This window comes from Halichoeres trimaculatus, unplaced genomic scaffold (assembly GCF_033239565.1).
Source record: "Halichoeres trimaculatus isolate MK-OKI-2021-1 unplaced genomic scaffold, fHalTri1.1 fHalTri1_scaffold_16, whole genome shotgun sequence".
Lineage (NCBI taxonomy): Eukaryota > Metazoa > Chordata > Actinopteri > Labriformes > Labridae > Halichoeres > Halichoeres trimaculatus.
In genome coordinates, this window is record NW_027437194.1 from 25,127,696 (window position 1) to 25,143,220 (window position 15,525).

General features: G+C 40.9%; 1 protein-coding gene across 1 annotated transcript in view; it reads right to left on the reverse strand.

Annotated features, from left to right (window-relative positions):
* Nucleotides 1-513: 513 nt before the first annotated feature.
* The window catches only part of ass1 (argininosuccinate synthase 1), a 35,790-nt gene continuing 20,778 nt past the window's right edge, over nucleotides 514-15,525 (reverse strand). The window contains exons 10-15 of the mRNA XM_074690429.1: nucleotides 14,467-14,551; nucleotides 13,365-13,429; nucleotides 9,844-9,975; nucleotides 5,835-5,991; nucleotides 977-1,042; nucleotides 514-874 (exon numbers count right to left, since the gene is read on the reverse strand). Coding sequence (XP_074546530.1) covers nucleotides 826-874; nucleotides 977-1,042; nucleotides 5,835-5,991; nucleotides 9,844-9,975; nucleotides 13,365-13,429; nucleotides 14,467-14,551 — 554 coding nt within the window. The 3' untranslated portion in view covers nucleotides 514-825. The remainder of the gene's footprint in view (nucleotides 875-976; nucleotides 1,043-5,834; nucleotides 5,992-9,843; nucleotides 9,976-13,364; nucleotides 13,430-14,466; nucleotides 14,552-15,525) is intronic.

Below are 15,525 nucleotides of genomic sequence, written 5' to 3' on the forward strand. Positions count from 1 at the left end.
TTTTAATTCATGGAAAAGGTGAAAATTCTCATCCACAGCAGGTTTATATTTTCTAAAAACAGAAGGTGTGATGATGGACGCTGCTCTCAAGCTTTGTCCACAGATTTCCTCTCCCTCTGGAGACCCCATGCTGAGCAGGAAAGTATACATATGTGGCCAATTGGTTTTCCTTCCATCTGACTTGTGCCATTTGAGCCCAGGAATGGCCTCATCATCTCTGCTCCAGCAGCTATCAGCGGCCTGAGCTGCTTTCCTGCTTTTGTTTGATTTACATATTACAAACATGATCTGTTCGTCCTCTCAGCCCCAAAGTCCACACGGGGCAGGATCTGTACAGCTCTGAGACTTAAACAGGCAGACGTTAATGAAGAGGCAGCCTGACACAGACGTGAGCTTTTAATCACTGACACGTTTAAAGGGACAGAGGCTTCAGTGTTTCAACAGTGTTTGTTCTAAGAAAAAAAACACACAACTCATTTTGTTTCTGAAACAAACTATTAGTTTAATGTTTGTGTTCAGCTTTCAGATGCTAAGAATGACACAAAATTCAGGAGGTAAAATACTTAGAAACACATTAGCGATGTGGTTTTCAGGAACACATTTACACCTGATTTGAACTAACCCCACCCACGGTTACTCCTCCTCCTCTCCTCAGCAGCTATGAAGCATCACAGTACGGTAAGAACGCTTTAGTGTTGAACCCTTGTGCTTTCATAAATAACTGGACAATAAGGCAAGAGGCAGACAACAGAGGCACAGAGTCGAACTATAACTAGAACTGTCTAAGGAAGAGTGGAGAGGATATGTTTCCCAGAGCTGCAGCTGTTACTGCTGAGAGTTAGAGAAACCCTGCAGACGGTTGTGTTCCCGTAACCTGTGGAGAGAGAAAAACAAAAGGTGATAAGCTTTTGAATCAAAGGTGAGTGGATGATGCATCAGTGCTGTTTGGGAAAATAAAAGGTCAAAGGTCGCCAACCTGACGGCATTAATCCTGATGAATCCAGAGGCATCACATGGGTCATAGTCTCCCTGCACGTCCATGCTGGAGGGAAAAGACAGAAATACAGTCACTCACTCACTCACTGGTCACTTTAACCTGTTTAACGGTTTGTAATCAGACATGTAGACATGGTGAAGACAAGCTGTTGAAGTCAAAACTGAGCATCAGGATGGGGTAGAAAGGTGGTTTAAGGGACTCTGAATGTGGCATGGTTGTTGGTCTGAGTGTGTCAGAAACTGCTGATCTACTGGGATTTTAACCCACAACCATCTCTAGGGTTTACAGAGAATGGTCCCAAAAAGAGAAAATATCCAGTGAGCAGCAGTTCTGTGGGACTAAATACCTCGTTGATGCCAGAGGTCAGAGGAGAATGGACAGACTGGTTGGAGCTGATTGAAAAGCAACAGTAACTCAAATAACCACTGGTTACAACCGAGGTCTGCAGAAGATCATCTCTGAACACACAACACGTCCAACCTTGAGACAGATGGGCTACAGCAGCAGAAGACCACACCGAGTGACCCTCCTGTCAGCTAAGAACAGGAAACTGAGGCTACAATTCACACAGCAACACCAAAACTGGACAACAGAAGATTGGAAAAACGTTGCCTGGTCTGATGAGTCTGGATTTCTGCTCCACATTCAGATGGTAGGGTCAGAATTTGGCGTCAACAACATGAAAGCATGGATCCATCCTGCCTTGTATCAATGGTTCAGGCTGCTGCTGCTGGTGTAATGGTGTGGGGGATATTTTCTTGGCTCACTTTGGGCCCCTTAGTACCAACTGAGCATGGTTTAAAGTCCACAGCCTACCTGAGTATCGTTGCTGACCATGTCCATCCCTTTATGAGCACAGTGTACCCATCTTCTGATGGCTACTTCCAGCAGGATAACGCTCCATGTCACAAAGCTGGAATCATCTCAGACTGGTTTCTTCAACATGACAATGAGTTCCCTGTACTCAAATGTCCTCCACAGTCCCCAGATCTCAATCCAATACAGCACCTTTGGGATGTGGTGGAACAGGAGATTCTCATCATGGATGTTCAGCCGACAAATGATGCTTTCATGTCAACATGAAGCAAAATCTATGTGGAAGGTTTCCAGCACTTTGGAAAGAAGACTTCCTTCTTGTCTCTAACTTAAAGAAGCGACCTCTGAGAAGTAGAAAGGACCAACTTTCCTCCGAAGCAGAATGACTCTTCCTTCCTGTGACTTTCTTTGGCTGATAGTTGTTTATTCAGGGTCTTGGTGTCTGTTTATGATGTGAAAATGTTCACATTAAATTGTTGGTGGCAGACAGGTGACATCAGTTTTCAGGTCTTAGTTTCTTTGAGGAAAACACGGCTGAAAAGAAACCGCAAACTTCAGGGAGGGAGAGAATTGTCTTTTATGAAATGATCAGTATACTCAGCATTGTTGCAGCAACATAAGAGACGCGGCGCCTCGTCAACTACTGAGATAACTGGATCATCGACAATGGGCTTTTTTTCAGATATTGTTCCCATTGATTTTCCTCTGAATGCTTCACTTTAGCATTGTTTGTCCTGAATAACAGAATCAATATCAGAGAATGAAAACAAACACAAACGCACTGAAGATGAACGTTTTAAAACAATCCCATAATATCAGATCTGAGCCGAGAGATGAGATGATTTTTTAATCTGATTGTCTCTGTCTTTCAGGTTTATCATTAAAAAAAAGAGGTAAATGTTGACTTACGCCGCTCTTTTTTCCATCTGAGCTGCTCGTTGTCGACTCTTCTGTTCTGTGTGTCGGTGTAATTACAGCAGTTTCTACCTGCAGTGCTTAATACACTTCCTCACAGAGCCCTCTCCCCTGAATGACACCCCAGACTCTCGACATACAGCTCGCTCTCATTCTTCAGAAGCACTTAGCAAAGGAGGAAATTGCCAAAAAATGATGGGATAAACACTATAGAGAAAAAAAACGAGTGAAAACTAAATCATCAACTCTCACTACACGGCACCTGAACACTCATGAGCGAGTGGTTTCAAAGAATACGTGTGTGTGTGTGTGTGTGTGTGTGTGTGTGTAAGCATGTGATATTTAGTGTAGACACCCTGCAGTCTAATTGAGAGCGAGCTGGTGGACGGCGAGCAGGGTGACATTTCTGACTCAGACGGGCGCGCTGACGGGCTGTATTACCAGCGTTAATGACGCCGTTTACCGTGGCCCGTGGAGAGCCAACAGGATGTCAGCGGGGGCTTCATGCCTAATCTGCTCTGTGTGTGTATGTGTGTGTGATTGTGACGGATCATCATGTAATCCCTAAGAAGAGTGTGTGTGTGTGTGTGTGTGAGACTGATGCTTTTACCTGTATACCTGTGATTAATGCCGCAGTAAAAGGTGTAATAATCTTTGATACACCACCATTTATGACAAACAACTCATTTCACTTGCTTTTTTTATGAGTTGTTGTCTCTATCACTTGATTTTTGTAAACAAACACAAGAAGACAACACGGCACAGTGAGAACAAACTTCATCTTTGAAGGTCGCTTTTCTCAATCCTTAAAATTTGCTGCTCTTAAATCAAAGTGGACATATCATGCTTGTTTCTCCTTTTCACTATGCCAGACTAGGATGCCTGTAAAGCATTTCTGACCTCAGTACAAGTCATTTAGTTCCTTCATTGCCCCACAATAGCGTTCTCAATATCCTCATTTTAGGCCATTCTGAAGATCTCGTTGAAACGCTTCGTTTGGAGAATGACCTCCAGTAACCTCGCAACGTCACAGCCCTTTGTGCTCTGATTGGTCGGTTCTATCAGAGGGGCGGAGGGGGTAGAGCCAGGGGGCGGTTTTTGCAGCATGGCAGTATTTACAAAATCGCCACATTGAATGAAGCAGACAGAGCGAGTTTGCTGTTTGCCAAAACTTCACCTTAAGGCATTGATAGCACTAATAAAATGGCAGAGTGTAGGATACATCCTTTTGTATTGGACCCTGAGTCAGACCCAGACGGTTCTGCAGCTCAGGAGGAAGAAAATCCACCTCAACACAGTTCATCTCAGGATGCTTCAGTGTGGTGAGTCAAACCGGTACTGTAACATGTATAGTTTATAAGTGGAAATATAGGCAGACTTCACCAATAAACTATTTCTATAACAGGGCTCCATCCTGCTCCTTCACTTTTCTCTGTCTGTTTTATCCATCATGCTGAAAGTGTAGTCTAAAGATCGGCTCTACCGTCAGTTCCTCACTATGTTATTACCGCAGCATTATTGTGGTCCAGGTTCACAGTGCATGTCAGAACAGGCATGCAAATATCACAGTCTCACAAGTATTACGACGTCTGCTAAAACTAGTGTTTTAACTGCTAATTCACCATGTAAAGCCGAGCTGCTCAGCAGAGTCCCTGCATCCAGCATCTGAGGGGGGATACTCGGCTCTTGGTGGGTGTATCCCTCGGTGGCGGTTGTGTGACTAACTGACATCACAGAGGAGGAGCTGCTTTATCAGATTACTCCAATAAAAAGAAAGGATCCTCCTGTTGTCACACAAAATTGAAATCTCGCGGCCAAATGGCAATGGCCTATTTTCAGAGGCATCAAATCTCGTTCTGGGATATCAGAAAAAATACAACATCTCATTTTTTGAAAATTCAGGGGGTGAAAGGTCTTGTTTTCAAATTTTTTATATTATATGTAAGTATTAAATCAGGGATCAGCATGATATGTACCCTTTAAGTGAGGAAGTCTTCTCTGTATTTACACAAAAAGATGATTTATTCCAAGTTTATGTACAGCTATGTAAGATATATGTTCATTTAAAATACCCACAGTCCAACCAATCACAGCTAATCACCCAACATCAGCACAGATTACAATCTGATTCTCTGCACCCATCTGTTAGCAGCCTCAAGGTTTTTGCATTCTGCAACACAACACCTTGGTCACACGCACATACACACATGTTGAAGACATGTCTGAAAGGTCAGGTGTTGATCCCAGAACATGAGACTTCTTCAAAACCGTTTCTTCACACCTGGCTGGTTGAGAATTTGTTGACTCAGCTGATATTTGTGGTTTTTTTTTTTTTTTTTTTTTTACAGAAAACAACACTCAGGATATTCTGGGTGATTCAGCCCATGTCCTTTATAATCTCTATTATTTTCTCCACTTATTCAATTAAAACTTAATTGCTACTGCGGTTGTGTTTCCTGCTCCTGTGTGAGGCTTAATGTGTGAGAAACCTTTCTTCTTTACTTCTCGCTGACCTGCTAAACCAGCACGACACCCACGTACTTTCCTCCTAAAAGCTGCTGAATTCACCTCTCTCCTCTGGCTGAAAACACCATTAGCTCACTGACTTTAGGGTAACACTGGAGTGTGTGTGTGTGAGTGTGTGAGTGTGTGTGTGTGTGTGTGTGTGTGTGTGTGTGTGTGTGTGTGTGTGTGTGTGTGTGTGTGTGTGTGTGTGTGACTGAAGTGGAGATGGAGAGGCATATGGAGAGGTTTTCCTCTGGTCAGTGCTGAGCCTGCCCACAGGGCATCAGGGGTCAGGCTCCTGAACAAACCCACTGTTAGCAGGGCCAAGAAGGCCACTGGGGGGGTGCAGCGAGAGGGGGATGGGGTCGGGGTCTGCCCTCAAGGAACTGAGCTTGAAACTTGTCTGATGTCTTTGTGAGGAGGGTCCGTTCAGCTCGTTGAAGAGATCTCTGCTGAGCTGATCTGACTACAGGCTGGATGGTGAAAATCTACACAGAGCAGCGAAACACAGCCATCTGCTCTGAACACACACTGATTCATTCACAGAAACACACACTCGCACACCCACACACACACACACTCCTATCCTTCCTTTGCTCACCTGACCAGCTCTTCGTTGTAGAGTGATTTTGGCGACTCTCTTCCCAGGATGTAGACGTGACCCTTGAAGACAGACAGCTGTACTTTCCCCTCCACGTTTTGTTGGGACATGGTGATGCAGTGTCGCACAAACTCACACTCTGGGCTGTACCAGAAACCTGGAGGGAGACAGAAATTAAAACATGAATATCATGAAAAAGTACAGTTTTACAGGCAATAAACTAATAAAACATGTTTTGTCATTTTAAAAATGTTATCACTCTTCTAAAACTCTTTTTCCTCTGCAACGTTTCTTCTTCCTTTTTCCTTTCAGTAGAAGATATCTACAGGCACTAAAAGGAGAAAGATAAGCAGACGTATGTACTACCTCTCCAGGTTTGCAGGAAAGCCAAGTGATTTGACAGCTGGGTAAAGTCATAAGCAGTTATGCTGTTAATTTTACAGTTAGACGTATTGTTTTTTAACTCTTTGGGACCTGAAACCCCCCAAAACAACTGACGTTCTGATTCACTAACGATTTAAACATGTTTTGTACAGCCCTAACATGTATAAACAAATCAAAAAGATATCATCTAGTTTGCAAATGAGCAAAGGTTTAAATGCTCCCTAAAATGCTCTGAGCAAAGCAAACAGCATCTCTATGCATCAGTGTTTTTGTATATTTCAATGATCCACACCACATGTATTCCTGAGTCAAAAACAGGCTAAACAGACTGATACATTGCCTGATTGGACAGAGTTCCTGATATTACCTTTCACTGCTAACCTCTTAAAATGTTTGTCCCACGAAATATTGAGTTTGTGATGCAATGTAGCACAAGATCCTGTAATGTAAGCCCTGTTTTTGTTTAGTTGTTTTAACACACTGTGAAGTGTTTTTGTCTCATTCTTAGTAAAAATTGCATTATATTTGATGTGAGCCACATTCAACTGGTCGGTCCAGAAAAATGTCTTGTTTTAAGATATTAAAAGACAAAATGAGGTCTGAGTTGCTTGTAACAAGCCAATGAAACCTGAAAAATTTGGTCATAAATTTGCTTGAAACTAAAATAGTGTCTTAATATAAGTAACTTTTCTCTTTTTCCACTGGCAGATTTTTTTTCACTTGTTACAAGCAATTCAGACCTTATTTTTGTCTTTAAATGACTTAGAATAAAACATTTTTCTGGACTGTTCAGGTGAATGCGGCTCATATTAAGTGTAAAAAGACACTTCTACTGAAAATAAGACGAAAACACTTGTTAAGATTTCTTTTTTTCTTGGTGCAAACAAACAGGGCTCTTTTCTGTTCCAAGTAACAGCTACCTGACTAACCCTGGTGCTAACAGCCCACAAAGTTTGAGTGAAATATTTACCATCTGCTGGGAGCTGAATCTAGCTGCACCGCAGTGTTTATGAGAACTGTTAGGCTCAAACTTTTCAGAGATCAAAACAACAATTCACCTCTGAGTGAGCTCAATAGGACATAACTGTATGTAAAGTCTGTTAATGTGACTCTGACATTACTGTTTTTATAATAATGAGCTGAATCAGTCTGGAGCTGTATGAGGATCAACCAGCTGTAACACTGACACCACAGAGTGTTTATTTCTTTATTTATTCATCTGAACCAGCTGATCTTTGTCAGCTCCCTGCAGGAAGTGAGTTGGGTATAAATTGTGACGTTTCAGCGTCCTTCTCCAGTCAGGATGAGAGTTCACAGCTCAGCTCTGTGCAGCACAGAGTGGAGATGCTAACAGCTCCTCTCAGTCACAGTCAGGAGGAAACTGGAGCAAACTGCACAGAGCTGCAGGACTTTTTAGGTGTTTTTGTGTTTGAACAGATAGTGAGGGAATGATGCAGAATTATTGGTGCTATATCAGCATAAACAAACTGTAGTTTTGATGTGTTCCTATAAATCAAACATGTTACTGAATGGAATTTGACAAAACAATGCAGATGATTCAAATGAAGCTCCTCTGCTGCAGATCCTCCACTAGAAACAGAGTCTACAAAAGGTGTGTGTGATGTCTGCAGCTTCCTCTTTAATGAGTCTCTGCTTTGGTTTCATTTCTGTTCCAGGTGAAGTTCACACACCCCTTTCTTTTGTCTCTCTTTCTCTGACCTGGCCCGTCAGGCTCTGAGACAGATGGGCGCGGGTTGTGCGTGTGCACGTGCAGAGGTCAGGAACGCCCCACTCAGCAGGGGTCCTCCTCTTAGCAGCAGCTGACCTCCACCTCATCGGGCTATTTTCAAAGATACAATCATGCTCCGCTCTCTCTGACTCTGAATGGGCACAATGTGTCACTCTGTACTGACACTGTACACAGGCAGCAGGATGCAGACCTGGATTTTAAGCAACCTGTGCACTCGTTATCTGAGAGTTTTTGGTTGTGAAAGTTAACAACCCAAAATTTTCAGCCATGAGATAAAAATGTTACATGATATGTTAATGTCTGCTGTGCTACCTTTGATGTGTGGACTCTCGTTAATGAAAGTCATCTGGGATTAATGGAGACATATTAATGTAAAACAGATGCAGGACAGGTGGATTGTTAACATAAGCCCCACTGTCAGCCATCTGCCATCTATATGCACAGTTATTAATGATTTAAACCTACAATGGCTTTAATCTCTGCCCTGCCTCTGAACGTAGCACCTGTGTGTGTGTGTGGTGTGTGTGTGTGTTTGAGTGCTAGGCCACTTCAATTATACCCTCCAGAGAGAGTAAGGAGTCTCTAATGGCGCTGATCCTATTATGTGGATGAAGGTGCAGGGGACTGGAGACCGAGCAGAAGGGACGATTAAGACACCTGAGCCAAGAAAAGCTACACACTCACACACACACTTACACCTAACAGGTATTTAACACGTTCACTTCCATCTCCAAAACAGTCTTTAGTTGTCTCATTCATCCAGAGTTGTTTGTTGTCATATTGCAAAAACTGAAACCTGTGTTTGTGTCTTATTTTCAGTAAATCAGACGTAATGTGAGCCACGTTCACCCGAAAAGATACTGAATGACAAAAATGTGCCTGACATTTTTGTAAAGAACAAAAGTGTAAAAAAAAATCTCATTTCCCTTAAAATAATAATAATAATGTCAAAATCTAAATGAATCTAAACAAATACATTATTCTGACCCATTCTGAAGCAGGTCAGTTGTCATTTTTGTCGTCTCATATCTTGAAATAAGAAATTATACTTCACTTTCTAGGTGAATGTGGCTCATATTGAGTCTGATGAGACAATTTCTTTACATGAAATAGGACATAAACACTCGTTAGATTCCCATTTTTGCAGAGCAGTATGAAACTGAGTTTTAAGAGTTCATGAAAAACAAGATATTTTGTTTCAAATAGAGATTGACCAATATGGATTTTTTTGGGGCCAACACCGATACCGATTATTAGTAGGCAAGGAGGCCAATAACCGATATTTGAAGCCGATATTCATTTGCAGTCAAAGTGAAAATTTTGCCGTAAAAAATGTTGAACAATACAAACTCCAACACTTAACTGCATTCAAAAAAATAAATAGCTAAAGTTTTCTACAGTAAATAAAGTTTTCAAACATTTCTATCTAACTACAATAAAACTGGATTGAATTGAGTTTGTGCTGCCTTTTACAGGCATGTAATGCAGTTGAATTCATTTTCTGTTTGGTTTTACATGACTGATTTTAAATGACCATCTAGGGCTTCCATAGTGTAGACAGGGAGACATTCTGTGCAGAGAAGCATCAGAGTCAAAACAACACAGTTTTGAATGGGTTTCATATCTGCCGTCGATTAAAAAAGGTCAATGCCGATATGCCCCCAAATGCCAAATACCAACCCCTCTATCCCTAGTTTCAAACAGTTTTACAACAGCCGCACAGAACCTTGATAGAGTTATTTTGTGAGAGCTGATCTGGGATGATGAAAGGACAGAATGAAAACACTTCTCATACATGAAACTGTTGTTAGACAGCTAATTAAAACACAAGTTAAAATAAAATATGACGGTAAAGATGCTACAGTTTAGACTCACCATTGTAGATAAGCTCAGCGAGTTTGATACCCAAACCCTGTTTGATACGACGCACTTCTTTATCCATGGTAAAGGTCTCGATGTCCAAATGAGCGGCCAGCAGAATCGTTCCTCCAGGGGTTTCATAAATCCCTGATGAATGCAGAAAAAAACATGAATCCTTTAGGCTTAAGGCTTTTGAGATTCTTATCAGTGAGAACAGACATCAGCAAACGGATGCAATAAACTTCACCAGCCTATATCACCTTTTTATTTACTTATTTAAAGGGACAGTGCAAATTAATGAACACTTCAACTCAGCATCCATGTCACTAAGACACAGTTAGCCAAGAGGCTAGTTTTCATCTGTCGTCCCCTGCAGATTAGAGCAGAGTTCATAACAATAGAATGATAAATAAGAACAGATAGAAACAACACAAAAAGATAGCAAAAAAACCCCCACAATGCATTACATATACAATAAGGGCAAAAAAAACATTCAGAGTGCAAATTAGTGCAATGGTTTCTGAAGTGTTTTTCTTTTTCATCCATTATTTTAAAAATATAAACAAAATAGGAGCTAAATTTGATTTAAAACCATGCCAACAGGAAATGACATTGTTCTTTGTTTATTCTTTGTTGAAGACCCCTGAAGAGACTAAACCAGGACAACGACGGTATCAAGAGGAAGAAGATTCATTTAGGAAACACAGGAGCAAAGATAGTCAAGTTCTTTGTTCCAATCAGCTAAATTTAATATGTTATGTTCCTTATTTATTTTTTTTGTTTTGTTTTTGTTTTTGGATTGGCCTGTTGGTCTATTACCAAGGCAGGAGGTCACCAGTCTCTGGCACCACTATTTTTTGGTCACGGGCTGAAAAGTTGGGGAACCTGTGAGTTCACGAAAAATAGTGTTATACCTGAAGTTAGACCACACAAAACTTTCCACACCAACAAATCTGTAACCTGTACCATAAAAGTAAATAAAGTATTATAAATGATTGACTGCAGACTTGACGTGTCTTGAGCCATTGTTTAGGATGACTTTAAATCTCTGATATTCACATGATTTTTAGTGTTTTGATTCCAAAATGAGTCAGTGTGGAAAAAATACTGACATAATTTCAACTATTTCCTCTGAATTCATCCGTCATTCAAGTTCAGCCAGCAGCATCAATACACCAGCTCTATTAGTCATCAGCCACCTGACAGACAAGCCTTCATAACGCTCACAAATCACAGATGAACCTGTCCCGGGTAAATGACAGGGTAGGAGGCCCCTGCCAGCCTAAGTCCTGGACCAGGGTTCTGCCTACCCTGCAATTTCCCCCCTGTGGACAGGGAGGGAGGGGTGAGCAGAGAAAAGATGAGGTAGATGACAGGAGAAATGAAGCTGTCACTCAAACGTCAGCTAAAACAAAAGAAGGGCTGGGATAATGGTGGCAGACAGATCTGACAACAGAAATTGGAGATTTATCAGCAGCATCCATTTTTCTAAGTGCTGTTCACCCTCAATACACGCTTCCTCACATCATCTGTCTATTTGAATGACGGCTCGTTTCAAGCTAAGCAGCCAAACACTCTTCACCACAGCCAACACCGAGTTGTTGGATTTCATGACGTGTGTGTGTTGTTTGCCTGACTTCAACTCTTCAGATCCGTACGGACCAAAAATACTCTCATCTCCCATCTTAAAATAGAGGAACACTCACTTTGTGCTTGCAGCCAAAAATAGAGCTTAGCATCACTGCTAATTGTCATAAGCCTCCAAAGGTTGTCACCTGAGCTCAAATGGCTCCTAGCTTCTGGTGATCCAGGGCCACAGAGGACACGCAGGGACATTTCCTGTTGCCTCTATCTTTCAGATCCAGTGAGAAGTTAAAACTGCCCTCAAACACAAGTTGGCTTAAGTGCTCCAAAGGAGAGCGGGCTTAACGGAGAGGAGCGGAGAATGAAACACAACCTGGATAAGCTATGACAGCGGCCGTTTGGTTAAGCTTCAGGAGACAATACCCCCAGTGGTTTTTGAGGTTTTAATCTTTAATACAGGTACTGAAGGTATGCTAACCCATGCTGCAGGCCTGGAGGGGCTCAGATTAGGAATTAAGTCTTCATGGACTGATCCTCTCTGACCCTTTGGGCAAACTGCTGGTCATGCATAAACAGGCAAGACTTGTAAAAAAAAAAAAGGAATCTGCAGATAGAAATCTTATTTTTAACTGAAACATTTCTTAAAACCTCTTTTTAATTCTTGGTTAATTTTGTTGGACTAAGACTGTTTATTTGCTCCAGCTTTATGCTTCAATCCATGAATGTGTCATTACTCCCCACAGTTCAATAAAAGCTGATAAAAAGTAAACCAGGAAGTAATGTAGGAATGTTTTCTTTCTGTCACTGCAACAAGAGCACGCAGCCGAAATCCTCATCAAAAGCAAACCACCACTTCTGTCTGCTTTCGGTTTTTCGTCTGCTGCACAGGTCAGAGGCCTGACAGCGCTTTGACAGATGGGAAATGTTAGTCCGCCACAGCTGAATGTTTTGTAGCACTGTGACAACATTCTTGACAAACCATTTCAATCACCTCCGCCCCCCCTGACCCAGCACAAATAAATATGACCCAACACAAATAGGTATGACACGTCTCCATTCAACCCCAGCCATCATCCATTGTGCCGACATGACTGCTATCACTCCAGAACAAGACCAACACATACACTCGATGGTAGTTATTAAACCACTTGGACACCTTGTGCTCCACCTCTTCCTATTGCTGTAGTGGAGGAAAAAGCTTTGATCTTTTGTTCAGCCAAGGGGAGAGAAAAGTGGGCTTCCCATTTTCCAATTTCTACCTGCCAAGTTGCAGCACAGCCATAGTCTGTTAGCCAGTCAATTTGCCAATCATAGCACATAGTGCTGCAGGGGAAAAGAAGCGAGTGTGTGTTTCATACAGCGACAGAACAGCTCACTGCGCTCATATATTAGCAGCTGTAACTTGAAGAGCGCTAACAAAAGAGCTTTCCTGTTGTTAGCCAACAAAAAGAGACAAAAACAACCGTCTGCGTGCGCTAACATGAGATCAACTGTGTGTTTGTGTGCATCCAGTGAGGCGTGTGCAGTCATCTTTTTCACTGTGCAGGTTTTCTGTAAGTGTATGCATGCATGTAACTTCAGCATCTGTGATTCCAGGTGAGCTGGAGTAAAAACATTTCATTTGACGAGAGTGTGTCTGTGAGTGTGTGTGTGTGTGCCATCCAGCCCACTTCTACAGGAGTTGAATAGAAAGTGTGACACTTAAAGCACTCATGTAAAATAACTGCAAATTGCTTGAAAGCCTTAGATACTGAAAGGGAAGCTTCTGAATGGATATAAATTTAAAATATTGAGACATATTTCACAGTGAGTGAAAAGACGTCCATCTCACTGCAGGTACAGAGTATATAACTGTGTGTGTTAGAGGAAAAAAAGCTGCACGGCTAATTCAGTAAACAGAAAAATGTTATAATTAAGGCAGATTATGTTAAATTTAATCTTTAATTCCTTACCCCTGGACTTCATGCCGATGAAACGGTTTTCAACAATGTCAATCCGACCCACGCCGTGCTTCCCTCTGCAGACAGAGTGACAGGAAGAGAAAATCAACCTTCAGTGGGAGCAATAGCTTTAACATCACCTGGAGTCAGATGAGCGAGCAAAGGGAAGCTTCAACACAAGGGAATTCTAATTTAACCTGTTTGTCACCTTTTGAATAACAATGAAATAAATTTAATGAAAAGTTCAAAGCCGAAAAATATTTTTTGTTCCCCCTTAAAATGAATTCACACTATTGACAGCAAACTCTACAAACTACACTTTGATAGATAAAGAACCTGAAACATATTGAGTGTTTTTAAACATAAAAATTGCAGCATAAGTCATAATTTGCATTTCTTCAGGGTAAAATGTGAAACATCAAGCTTTAAAAACCCAGACAAAAAAAAAAATCTCACTTAACCAAAACCATGTGCTGCTAACTGCATTCATTGATTTTCTTTGCCACCATAGCTTCTGATGCCTTGTGAAACAAGTTTATTGTCCCTTAAATGAACCTGTGGAAATCTTCAGCATCAGTATCAGACTTCAAAACAAAAGCAGTAAAGCTTATTTTGGCTTCAAACTAATCATACTGAGTACGCTCTGGTTATTTGGAGAGTTGGACAAAAAGACAAGACCGCAAAGTAACACAGTAAGGAGAATTACACAGCTCAAAGTATCTTATTAAAAGTAAAAACTGTCTAATTAGACTTAATATGAGCCACTCTGATGTTAAAAGTCTTGAAAATGTCTGATTTCAAGAAATGAAAAGATAAAAATGATTACAAACAATTTTTGTTTTTTAAAGTCTTAAAATAAGACATATTTTCTGGACTCTTGAGATGAATGCAGCTCATTCTAAGTCTGAGAGACATCTTATTTTTTACTAAAACTGAGACACATTTGATTTCAGTATTGCAGTGATCGACACACATAAATCCAGTGAAAATAAACCTGATCACTACTAAACTGTGTGTCTCAACACTGAACCTCTAATGAGACAGTCAGTAAAAGCAGAACTGGTTTAGATAAAAAGGTAATGAGTTTATCAAGAGGAGAAGAAAATGTGTTTACCCAATCTCATTGAGGTAAGAGAAGATACCCAGAGGAGAGTCCTTGGACTGGCCTTCCTTTGTGTTGGTCACCATGACAGGAACGCCTGAAGAAAAAAAGATGTTTTTAAACTAAATCAAACTCACACACAAACAAAAAGAAACTGAATTTAGCACTCAACAATATTAGTGTTTCTGTGTTTGTTAACTTCGTTTTATAAAGTCAACATGTGGCAAAATTTAGAAAATACAGACAGTATTGTTAGGTTAATTAAATTTCAATATGACTTGATTTACTTGTTGATTCCACTAAAAACTACAGTCAATGAATGTGTGTCTGTATGAGGCTGTATGCTTATATCTCTCTGACTGTCTGTCTGATGTGATGATGTGATGAACATGTTTCTGTTAGGGCTGGGTTAACCCTGACTCTAACCCATCCTGACAGAACACTTTATTAATTGAGTTCACTGAAAAATGACTTTTTTATTATTATTATTTTGTGTGCTTAAAAAAATGTATTTGTTTTTTGGTATCAAAACCAAAGTTTGAAAAATTGGGGCATAGTGTAAAGTGTTAGGTGGCACTCCATTAAAAACAGACATGATGGGCTCAAAATCACGTCTGGAGGATTGCTCACGAAGAGGAAATAGGAATTCAGATAAATGTGATCTGCCAAAACGACCTGCCGCCCACTGATAACGTATAATGATAAGTTGTTCAGCAATTTCCCTTAGGGGGTCAGAAAGTTATTTCTGATTGTGAACTGGTGAGCAGTAATCCTTTTTCAGGCAAGAATGGGACCATGTTGTGATCCACCGATGTGAAACTTTGGGCCGATACCAATATCCGATATTAATATTGCTGTTATGATCAGGCTACTAACTTACAGTTAGTCCAAAATGCAGCTGCTCGTCTTTTAACAGGAGCACGAAAGCATGAACACATCACCCCAATCCTGGAGTCCCTCCATTGGCTTCCCGTTCATTTTAGGATTCATTTTAAAATGTTATCATTTGTTTTTAAATCTTTTCAAGGATCAGCACCTCAGTACATCTCTGGCCTTTTAAATATTTACACC